The sequence below is a fragment of the Dryobates pubescens genome, chromosome Z, assembly GCF_014839835.1.
Source record: "Dryobates pubescens isolate bDryPub1 chromosome Z, bDryPub1.pri, whole genome shotgun sequence".
Lineage (NCBI taxonomy): Eukaryota > Metazoa > Chordata > Aves > Piciformes > Picidae > Dryobates > Dryobates pubescens.
The window spans coordinates 121,011,325-121,023,596 of record NC_071657.1 but is presented as its reverse complement, the minus strand read 5'-3'; the positions used below and the strand labels follow the sequence as shown (position 1 = coordinate 121,023,596).

The 12,272-nt window shown below is 47.4% G+C and overlaps 1 protein-coding gene across 1 annotated transcript in view; it reads right to left on the bottom strand.

The window, feature by feature from the left end:
• LOC104309189 (ankyrin repeat domain containing 26) overlaps positions 1–6,399 on the bottom strand; it is a 50,060-nt gene extending 43,661 nt beyond the window's left edge. Inside the window, exons 1-6 of the mRNA XM_054178765.1 lie at positions 5,978–6,399; positions 2,298–2,412; positions 1,880–2,053; positions 1,675–1,781; positions 1,082–1,219; positions 224–348 (exon numbers count right to left, since the gene is read on the bottom strand). Of these exons, the coding sequence (XP_054034740.1) occupies positions 224–348; positions 1,082–1,219; positions 1,675–1,781; positions 1,880–2,053; positions 2,298–2,412; positions 5,978–6,180 (862 nt within the window). The 5' untranslated portion in view covers positions 6,181–6,399. The remainder of the gene's footprint in view (positions 1–223; positions 349–1,081; positions 1,220–1,674; positions 1,782–1,879; positions 2,054–2,297; positions 2,413–5,977) is intronic.
• Between the last annotated feature and the right edge of the window lie 5,873 nt (positions 6,400–12,272).

Sequence of the window (12,272 nt, the reverse complement as noted above, 5' to 3'; positions counted from 1 at the left end):
AAGGTAACAACCTCGTACGTGAACATGAAGCGCACAAGTCACAACTGCCTTCACAGCCTGACAAGCAGCACCTCCAACTAGCAATAAATAAGTACATTCACAAAACTTCTTGTGCTACTCCACTAAAGTCAGTGGTGCACACAAGTATTAACAATGCAAACCACCTAAAAGAAAAGGCCACAGTGATCATCTTTGTGAGCTCCTCTAGGGTCAGAGATCTTACCTCTGTCCATAGCAGGTGCACCCAATGTCAAGCCAGCAGCTCCTGCCCGGAGAGGAGTGCTAAGTACATCTGCAGAAGCGTCTGCATTTTCCCAGTCTGTGTGTTCTGCCAGTTGTTCACTGAGACTATATAAAAAAGGAGAAGAAATATATTTGGTAAAAATAACCACACACTTGCATATACCATTTAAGAGAACAGTGAACAGCCTCTTTTTATCCATCCTGTGCATATTCATAGCCATGTGAACTCACACACTTGTACATATTCACCAAGAGTAATACATACAGAACTTAATTCATGACTATTACATGCTTCAATATTTACTACTTCATTCCACAGATGCATGTTCACAGCTAAGAAGTTATTAACACCTGCTTCTACCATTTTTTACAGCTTCATTTTTAATCACACACAACCACCATAGAGAAAAAATACCTACAGGTACAAAGCTACACATAAGGGGAGTATTAACTGCTTAAGACGTTAACAAAAGGGATATCAGTTAGATCTCCTCTGAAACAAAAGGCTGGTAGTGGAAGTCAGTAAGGACAATGATGCTGGTCTAGGGAGAGTGTTTTCATGCATTTCAGTTTGCCAAGTTCCACCTCTGGACAACTACGATATAGACACACTGAACAGGTATGAACTTAGCAACAAAACTTGAAATCTAACAGAACTCTGGGGAAAAATGGTCCTCAACTCCCACATTAACACTAGACACAGAAATTACACATATCAGAGGACATGGCTGGGCAAAGCCTCAAGATAGGCCCCAGCACATCACTAAACCTTGGTGCTGCTGTCGAGAATGTTCAAAAGCCACACCACTGACAACTCATTCTAAAGTTAAAAATGTACCTAGAATGCCCATGAATGTGAGCATAATCCTCAGCTGTCCACCCATTAGCATCTTTATGGGAAACATCCGCACCGTATCGCAGAAGAGCTTTTATTGAACTAGACGCCCCAGCAGAAGCGGCAACCATAAGTGGTGTTCTGAAACATCCAAAATATGCCATAAAGCAGATCATTTTACACAGACATCATAATTATTTGCATTCCTATTTGCTCTCAGAAAAAGAAGTTTCCCCCGTGACTTAAAAACAAACCAAAGACCACTTAATGACAACAGCTTTTTAAGAGCCACAATAAAATGGGAAAGGGAGTCAAAACAATTAAGTGTTCAGTCGTTAGACGAAGCTGCTATACACACAACAGTTACAGGCAAACTATGCTGCTATACAGGAGATGCTTTTTTGACTTGAAAATGCTGCTGAACTACTGGCACATTTCCTGCCAGAGGTATGACAGCAGACAAGTACAGATCAGCTTTCACAAGTCACACAAAAATAGCTCCTGCATGGCTCCCTGTTTTTTCCAGAGCTTATTCTCTTAAATCCAACCTAAAGGAGACTAAGGAGAGCCATGTAGAGTTTTGGCAAATCCCTCACCTTTTGCACTGATCTCGAGCATGCACATCAGCTCCTTTTCCAAGGAGAAAATCTACCATCTCTTCCTGATGTTCAGAGACCGCAAGAATAAGGGGAGTATATCCCTCCTGAAAGGGTAGATAAATCAAGTTAAAAATCAAAGTCAAAAACATCTTTAAGAGAAATATTAATACAACTTTTTGAAATTAATTCCTTAAAGATTTACCTTATTCTGAGCATCAATACTGGCATCGTGCTGAAGTAATAGCCCTGCTACAGATGTATTAGGGGATATAACAGCCAGGTGCAGGGCAGTGTTGCCATCAGCATCTGGCAGATTAGGGTCTGCACCATTCTCTAGCAGAATAGCCACACATTTTTCTTGCTGGCACTGTACTGCCTGGGAACAACACAGAGGAAAGGAAAAAGAAATCTCGTATTTACATCTCACTATTATGATTCCTCCAGTTTCCCAATGCTGGAAAATAAGAGCACCTACAAAGATTAACTAACACATGCCTACTCCACACCAGTCATGATACGCACGTTTCTACACAGGTCCAGGTAAAGAATCCTGCAAAATACATCATTATAGTGCATAATCAATAAGCCCCACTTACAAGAACAGAACTTATTTCACATACCTTCATGAGTGGCGATCTGTTGTCGCTGTCAAAAATATTCAGCTTACACTTGTTTTCTACGAGATATGCAACAACATCCACGTGGCCGTTTGCACAAGCAAGATGCAGAGGCGTCCTAAAATTAAATACACTAAATTAGCACAGACAGACAACCAAAAAAATCATTTCAGGCTGTGGCAATGCCCTCCAGCAGGATACACACGGTACAGCAACACAGACCAAAGCTTGAAGACTATGGCAAGTAAACTTCTAAGTCCTTCTATGATCATTCATGTGCCAGGACAAGACAGGTTTTACAGCACTTTGAGAATTTCTGCTTTTTCTCTAGCTTGCTTACTACTGCAGCAAAAACACTAACACACTTGCACCAAAGGCCCTCTGATGGCACGCAGCAAAATGGAGAACATAATGCTGTATTCCTGACTACAAGAAAGTAGTATTTGACCTTCTTGACATGCATAACTACCATAGTCATAAAAACTCTTAATTGAAGGAGGGAATACTGTGTTTCCGTATCACCAGCACATGAAAATGGAATTTTTTTTCTGCAAGTTAAAGCCTGACAGAAAGAAAAGTGCTCCTTCAATCACAGAGCATCTTAGGCTTGATGTTAGTTAACCAGCTTACTTGTACCCAAAGATACAATCACCCAGAAAGTATTGCATGTATTTCCCTCTAAATCACCAGCACAAAGCAGTGGATGCTTCACTCTGTGCAGGAGAAAAAGTGTGGGCTGCTCTGCAGCCTACCCATCCCAACAGAGCAGGAGACAAGCTAGAAAACAGTTCAGACCTTCCTCCCTTGAAGATGATGTAATAAAAATCCTGCAGACCCTCAAAACCCAAGGGGAATACTAACACTAGTTTTGAACTGCATCTCCTCAGTGTGCAGGAAGTTCAACTAATCTTGCAATTCTTTTGGTTTCTTTTTGAGAGAGAGGAACAGAATGGTTCCCTGGCTAGGTAGAAGAAAGAGAAGAGGCAGAGGTACACAAATGCAGTGTCATAAAGACAGCCATTTGTAATGCATATACTTCTTGTTACAGGGCAGGTGATGAGCCTCCTCCATAACAACAAGGATGAGAACAAGAAAAACACACAAAACCTCAAAGAACTTGTAATGTGGTGCTACAGACAGGGAACAGACTGAAGTATCAACAGAAGAGCCCCTTAAGAGGGACTAAGACCACTTTTTGAGATATTCCAATGGAAGTATACAGCACATTTCACCTTTGAAGAAATGACTGACTGAGATTATCTGAGAGCTAACCAGAACTGGTTATCAAGGAATCCATGATCATCTAAAAGCTGCTACTACCAAGACTCAGGAAACATCGTAAACCTGATGAAGACACTATCAGCTCTGCAAACAGAAAAGCCTTCAGAAAGCCTGTGGATCCACTACTGCCTTCCTCAACCAAGTCTCTCAGTCTGACAACAGAAGAGAAATGTCTCTGCTCAGAGCAAGGCCTGCTGAGCTCCACAGGGAACAGGCTGGCAGACAACATCAGAGAATTCAGAGTTGCCTGTCCCTGCAAGAACCAAAGCTGTTCTGCCATCCGGCCCTGGGGACCCTACCTAGACTCTGCTCATTCTGATGCTGTAATCCTAAACTGATCCCATGGGATGGAAAAGAACTGCTGATGCCTGAGCAGCCGCAAAACAACCCCACTGGGAGAGCACAGGGAAACAGCAGGGTGTTGGCATGAGCTTGCAACAGTACTTGAGCAGACCATCCAGCAGCTACAAGCTAAGCAATGTAAAGCCCTAGAGTTCACTCTGACAGACAGCTGACAGCATAAATCTCTTACTGATTAGCTCTGACCCAGCTAGCATGACAAGCCAGCAGTGGGTGTACCGTTTCCAACTCTGTGCTGAGTATTGTCTGTCTGTCACATAGGCCAGCTACTAACTGATGCTGTTCCAGCTTTGGGACATCCTACAGGCTACAGGATCTGCTTTAAGAAAGGAGCTTGTAGATGTGGTATTTGCCACATCCTTGTTCCAAGATTTTTGCTTGTGGAAATCCTGAGGCACAGAACTGAGACACACACATGAACAATGCACACATTTTAGCCATTACTTCCCACGTTTCCTATTCTTCACTTCTATTTCTGATTATGTCAGCTCTTCCAGTTCCTGGTGGACATGATGAAGCCCTAAAACACAGGTGCATCTGGTGGTCACTCATGTCACTCATCACACCCACAGCTCTAAGGTGGCATAGATGGGCCCGCAACCATCATGGCCAAGCAGACAGACTGTTCACTGAATCCCTCTCATGTAAGCTCTTCACCACTAGGCATGGTCATGCCAAAACCATCACAGTCCTCTGCTGAACCACCTTGTCTCTTGAAATTTTTCTTATAATGTGTGTTACTTTATTTGTCCAATTACAACACTGATAATAACATGACACACAGAGGAAACCTTCCTCCAACAAAGCAAACACGGCTTTCTAGGCAAGATGAACTCAAAAATGCACAAAATAGCCAAGGTTCACTAAGAACTGGTGACTGACTGACAAAGAAGGTAGTAGGATTAAAAAAGAGAAACACTCAGCAGCTGTGTCCATAAATGCTATTTGGCACCTCAACTCAAGCAACTGGAGAATACACAAGACACACTGAATACACCATAAATTGCATCCTTCATCTCCAGCTGCATAAACAACTATTAACTGACAACAGACACACAATGCACATTACTAAAGTGCACGTTTATCATGCTCTTCCTTGCTTCTCCTACAAATCTAGGTGGGTTTAGGTGTTCTCAGGGCAATAAGCTAACTGGCTGGCAGAAGTCCAGTCTCCAGAATAGACAGCCTAAGAAGCTGAGCTACAGCTACTCTGATAAAACCAGCACCTCTTCAGAATATCATGAACGTTTCAACTTTGAGTCTTTTCAGAAAGGGCATTAAAGGGTTGACACATACATGACCCAAGAACTGGTGATGATTAACCCCTTATGCTTACAACAGAACACTAGGAACTATGCTGTGGCCCAGAGCTTCTCCTGAAGATACAATTGCCAAATTCTTTCAATGCTTGACTCAAAACCCCGCACAACAACACCTGCCAGGAGCAGCAGATTCTCTTGCAAGTTACTGCCCAGATCAAACAGCTAGGTAGCTGTCACCTAAAAATCAGTGTTGCTTTGGATGCCAGAAGCACATCAAGCAACTGCACATGCAGCATCAATAGAGGACATGTTTATTTTGAGCTAACAACTCTTTCCAGACTGCAGTGCTTACCTTTCCTTAAGTCACTTCTAGCTAAGGCAGTGCAGCTTTCACAGCTCAACGAAAAAACCCGCGCGCTGAGCCCTCAGAAATGCCCAGAGATGCCTGTGACTGCACCTTGACTTCAGTGTGGCCGTGAGGCTCCTTCTGCAACCCCCTTTTGCTTCCAGTTCCCTCCCATTCCTGCGTTCCCAAGTAAAGAAATACGACTCCGGGAACGAATGCACTGAGGAGACCAGGACAAAAAATGGGTGTCAAGCCCGATAGGCACCCCGCCGTGGGCTGAGCTCCATGCGGAGCCAGCTCCCCGCTCCCCGCAACGATGCGGCCGGCTGTCTGCCCCCACCGCCGCTGCGCTGCCAGGGGCTGCCGCTGCACCCGGGGCTGCCGGGACCCCCCATCTCCCTTCCTCGCCCGCCTGGCGCTGCTCCCCTCCTTACCGCTCGGCCTTGTCGCGCCCGTCGACGCCGTATTTCTTCAGACCCCGCCGCACCTGGGCCAAGTCGCCGCTGGCGGCCGCACGGTGCAGCTTGCCTAGGTCCTTCAGCTGCAGCTCGTAGGCACCAGTGGGGCTGGGCTGGGAGGCGCTGCCGGGTGGCAGCTGCCCCTTCTTCTTCTTTCCGAACCCGAAGATCCTCTTCATCCTGCGGCAGGGACGCAGGCACGGTCCCGCCTGAAGGGAGCTACGGCAAGAGGCAGCCGGCAGGCTGCCCCGGGCAGGAATAGGGCAGTGAAGTCCTCGTCAGCGGCCTCGGACGGTACAGCTGCAGCGGAACGAACTGCTGGCCACCCGAGAGCAGAAGCCTGTTTCCCCGGTAACAGCGGCAGCCCCGGGCGCCTCAGGCCCCCGCACGGCCGCTACTCTCGCGCAGGCGCCGTAGGACGGCGCCGCACGGCGATGTCCCGCTCCGCCCTCGCGCATGCGCGGGCTCAGACAGGTTTGGGCCGGTGGCGGCGCCGTTAGTTCCCGCTGCTTTGCTGCCCGAGTGAGTGTGTATGAGGTCTGTCACAGCGCGAGTGACGTCGCTTACTACCCCTCGGGTCCGTGCCAGGAGGCACCCGGAGGCGGCTGCGCCGAGTGCGGTGCGGGCAGTGACAGGGCTGGCACGGCCCGGCGCGGACCGGGGAGGACTCTGCACCCCACAGCGCGCCTGGGGATCGCCGCTGGGGGAAGGTTAGGCTTGAGGTGAGGAGAAAGTTCTTCACAGAAAGAGTGATTGGCCATTGAAATGTGCTGCCCAGGGAGGTGGTGGAGTCACCATCCCTGGAGGTGTTCAAAAAGGGGTTGGATGTGGCACTTGAAGCCAGGGTCTAGTAGTCATGAGGTCTTGGGTGACAGGTTGGGCTTGATGATCTCTGAGGTCTTTTCCAACCTTATTGATTCTATGATTGTATGAAATACAGGCTGGCTTGAGAGCAGCCTCCATGAGAATGACTTAGCGGTGTCAGTTGTCGAAACAATCAAGCCTGCAGCGTGTGCTTGCAGCCCAGAAGGCCAGCTGGGCTGTGTGAGAAATGGCACTCACTCTTCTAAGAATTTTGCTGAGGGACAAAGTCTGTGGAATGAAGAAGTTTAATTACAGTGCTGGGTGCATGCCTTAACAGCCCACATGCACGCCTTCCCTTCCCCCGTTGGGAGATTCCATAGCCTGTTCTAGTTACATAGCCCCTTCCCGCCAACACCCTGATGGGTTCCACGAGCAAGGAACCCCAGCCTCGCAACACGAATTCCTGCCCCTGCAGCCTCACTCCCCACCACTGCATGTCTGGTGGTGGTCTTTTCGGTGGTTGATGGATGAAGGTCAGTTGTCTTCCTCAGGGCTGAACTTCTGAACTCAAGTGTCCCACACACGCACGCAGCACCCATTGCTAGGGAACCATACCTTACCTGGCCACAAAATGCCCCTGGTTCCGACTCTGGGGGCAGAAGGTCACATTCTTCCCTCTCACCTATACCCTAATTTTATATCCATAAGTTTTTAGCTAAAAAGCAAAATTATGTCCCTTATCTCTGCCTATCACAAGCCACCCTTTTCCTTTATTCTTCCTTATTTTGCTGCAGCAGCACAAGTATCATATTTCCATTTCAGAACTTTTGTAGTAGAGGCCTTGACAGCTTGGTTACAAATAGACCTACTTGGGGAATAATGCAGGGTAAAACCATTAACAGTACCATAAACCCAGCAATTATTAACAGAACACCTTTCAAACCATCGAGATTCCACCATTTTCCATATCAAAGTAGAATCTGTTAGGTTGAGACACTGTGAGACTGACTATTTTTACATTAATAGCATGGGCCTGGAGTCTCTCAGGGATGTCTGCTGTGGTCACATTGTCCCACCTCCTGTCCTTCAAAAGCACAGTGCATGTGAAATATCCTTGCCATACCTTATACTGGTAAGGACTGCCTGACCCTCCAGGTTTTCCCAGGGAGACCACCCTTGACATGGACCAAAGCAAATGTCATCCCCCTCAAATACCCACTAGTGAGCTCCACAGTCAACAGGCCTGATACCAGCTTCAGGTATCCAGTAGTTGTAACACTTCACTTCAAGCTGAGGTCCACAGCTGTTGTCAGGGTGCCACAGGCAGTACCACCCTTCCTTTTGATCTGGTTCCTGATCCTCTGAAACTCTTCCCTTGCCTATACCTGTTAACACAAACATACGAGGCTTCTTCTGGAGGGTTAGTTTTAAAGGTTCCTCTTGGGTTTCCACTATCCACTCTGGGGGCCTTACTGGACCCTTAATCTTAGCCACATATGTCCATCCTTTTGTGCAAACTGCTGTTTCTGTAGTCAACAGGGTCTGGAAAGGTCCCTCCCATATTGGTTTTAACAAATCCTCTTTCTGTATTTTCACTATAACCCACTCTCCAGGCTGAGTTTTATGCAAGTTAAAATCCAATGTCACTGTTTGAGGTAGCCTACCCTTTTTCCTCAGGCCTTGTAAGGTTTTTAAGATGGTCTGGAGAGGTGTTCAAAAAAGGATTGGATGTGGCTCTTGAAGCCATGATTTAGTTAGTCATGAGGTGTTTGGTGATAGGTTGGACTTGATGATCTCTGAAGTATTTTCTAACCTTATTGATTCTATGAGTCTATGGTTCTATTTGCTTATATATAATTTTTCCATTTTGGGGGAGTCTTCCCCTTTTAACTTGTCCATCTAGAGTAGTCCAAACATTATTTCCTATGGAGACAACCCTAAATCTCCTCCAGGAGCAGTCCAGGGTCTCAACAGGGCCAGGGGCAAACATATTGTCCAGGGGAGATTTGTTTCAATCATCAATTTAGTTATTGCCTATTTTAAAGTCTGATTCATCCTCTCGACTGTCCCAGAACTTCAGGGGTGCCATGGGGTATGCAGGTCCCAGTCTATTCCCAGTGCCTTTGCTACATTTTGCACTACCCTAAGGGTGAAATGTTTTCCCCTGTCTGAGTCAATCCTTTCACACAGCCCATATTGTGGGATTATATGTTCCCCTAATACCATGGCAACACTGTTGGCTGTGGCTCATATGGTGGGGATTGCTTCCACCCAGTGAGTTAGGTTATCCCCAGTCACCAGAAGGTATTTCCACCTTTGTACTGGTGGCAACTCAGTAAAATCCACCCAAATGGCCTGGAAAGACTGTACAGCCAGAGGTCTTCCACCAGGAATCATTTTCCTCCTAATTTTTTTATTGACCTTCTGGCATATGCAGTGATCCACCAACTGCTTTGCCAAAGCATATATTCCAAGACACCCATAACGTCTCACAAACTGATCACACGAGTCTTGTGTTCCCCAGCATGTGCTCTGGTGGAGTTGCAAAAGCACTTCTCAGGAAACTGCTTTGTTTAACAGTTGTCTCCCATCTGACAATACCCACTCCACTCCCCACTGCTGGCTGCAATCTGCATGGATAAACAGCCTCTCCATAAGGGAGCACTGTTGCACTGCAGCTTTTGAAGTCGAGACAGCCTGTGGTCCCTCAAATGCAGTATTGACTTGGAAGGTCTTCAGAAGTCTTAATGGTTGTTCTGAAGACTTGAGGGATTAGACAGCTCCTAAGTGTGATTGAGGCCAAAAAAAGGTTGGGCAAAATAAGAGTCTGGGGAGCCAGACTCAGAGGTGCCCAATGATAGGACAAGGGTCAATGGGTGCAAGCTGGAGCATAGAAGGTTCCATGTGAGCATAAAGAGAAACATTCACTGTGAGGGTGACAAAACACTGAAACAGGCTGCCCAGAGAGGTTGTGGAGTCTCCTCCTTCCTGGACACATTTCTCCCTGACCTACCCTAGGTGATCCTGCTCTGGCAGGGGGTTTGAACTAGTTGATCTTTTGAAAGGAGAATTGAAGGATTTAAACTAAAGACCATCAGAAAGACCCTCCAGGATATTATGGAGCATGCACAAGGGGGAGAGAAACTATAGAAATTATTCTTGGGAATTAATTAGCAAAAAATGACCTTTTCCAAGGAATGTTGTTACTAAAAAAAATTGGAGTCAAACTCTCTAAGACCAGTTTGAAGGTTTTAGGGAGCAAAAAGGCATTTAATTACATCTGTATGCATGAGTGAACTATTTCACAAAGTTCATGCACACTGAACAGCATTTGGATACAGAGGTTGTGGAGTCTCCTCTTGTGGAGACATTCCCACCCACCTGGGTGCTTTCCTATGTGACCTAATGTAGGGACTCGATGATCTTTCAAGGTCTCTTCCAACCCCAAACATTCTGTGATTCTGTGATCAGTGAGGCAGGGTCTAGTTGGAGGCCTGGAGCTCATGGTGCTTCCCAGGGCTCAGGACTAGGTCCAGTTTTGTTCAACAGCTTCATCAATGATCTGCATAAAGGGACATTGTGGACCCTCAGCCACCTTTGTTGCCAAACTGGGAGGAGTGGCTGACACCCCATCAGGCTGTGCTGCCATTGAGTCAGACCTGGCCAGGCTGCAGAGTTGGGGAGAGGAACGTCATGAAGTTCAACCAGGGTAAGCAGAGGGTCCTGTACAACTGGAACAATTCCCTGAACCAGTGCGGGGCTGGGGGGAAGCAGCTCTGTGGAGAAGGACCTGGGAGGGCTGGTGCACAACAGGGTCACCATGAGTGATGTGTCCTCATGGCCAAGAAGGCAAATGGTGTCCTGGGGGGTGAGGAGTGTAGACAGCAGGTTAAAGGAGGTTCTTCTGCCCCCCTACTCTGCCCCATGGTGGCCACATCTGGAGCTCTGGGTCCAGTTCTGGGCTTCCCAGTTCAGGAGAGACTGTTGGAGAGGGTCCAGTGGAGGCTGGGATTTTGCTGAGGGACCTGGAGCATTTCTGTGAGGAACAAAGGCTGAGAACCCTGGGGCTGTTGAGCCTGGAGAAGAGCAGCCTGAGAGGGAATCTTCTAATTGTTCAGCAAGATCTAAAGGGTGGGGCGCAAGAGGATAAGGCCAGACTCTTGTCAGTGGTGGCCAGGGACAGGACAAGGGGCAACAGGCACCATCTGGAACCCAGAAGTTTCTATTAGGAGCAGCTTGTTGACTGTGAGGGTGGTGGAGCCTTGGAACAGGCTGCCAAATCCACCTGGCCATTGTAATCCTTAGCAACCTGCTGTGGGTGACCCTGCTTGAGCAGGGGGGTTGGACTGGATGAGCTCCAGAGGTCCTGTCCCACCACTGCCATGCTGGGACTGGGAGATTTTTTAACATGCTCTTGTGACAGCTCCTTGGCTGGACGCCTCAAACATCTCAAAGTAACCTACAGAAACACAGTTTCTTTAGATACAGTATGCTGAGAACCTAAAATTAAAAAAAAAACAAACACAATAAATATTAGTTAATATTAATGAATATTCATTAATATCACAGTTCATTAGTTGTTAGTGTAGCACCTGAGCAGCCCAATAATGGACCACAGCTCCCTTCAGCAAGCTGCAACACCATCCAGACCTGGAGATTCTTTGCCTTGAGCACAATGAAAGAGCAGGTTGAGGTCATCAAAAGCTGGGAAGACCAAGGGGTGCTGCTGGTTGGGACAACATCTGATGGCCCTACCACAGGAGCTGCTGAGCCCTGTCACCCAGAGGACATCTGAGGGAAGGGCCTGCATTTAGAAGCAGAGAATCAGAGTTTGGGTTGGAAGGGGCCTTAAAGATCATCTAGTTCCACCCCCTCGACATTTGATCTTCACTTTGATACCTCCTGAGGATTTACAGAAGCTAAGGACATGCCCCGGAGTATTTTTGGTGCGATGTTGTCTAAACAGAAGAGCTTTTATAGCTCATTTCCTCAGCTCGCCTTGAAACAAACCCAGGGAGCCCTTTCAAACCCTGCTGGCAGTTTCTGCAACCCTTCTGAGGGGGCGGGGAAGGTGTTTGCTGCTCCTGACCTCCTCCAGCCCTCTGCAAGGAGCTGCAAAGTGGCTTTTTGTGTGTGCGTGTGTGTGCAAGAGCAGAATTTAATCTGCTCAGCCTGGAGGGTTGGGCCTTCAGAGCTTTGGTTTTCTACCAACCATCTCCTCACAGACCCATAATTTCAAGCCTTTGAAGCGCCGCTGAAGCTCCTGGACCATATTTGGGCAAGAAAGGTTGTGCAGAAGTAGAGAACTCTGCAGCTTTAGCTCCTCACCCGAGCTGTGGTGAGAGCTTCTGCACTGCACAGGGCCCTGAGCGTCGGGAGGGAGGTGTGGTTTGGGCTGGGTTTTTTTTCTTTTCGGAGGGCTCCTAAGCAACCCGAGTCAACAGAAGATTTCGCAACCTCCACCGCA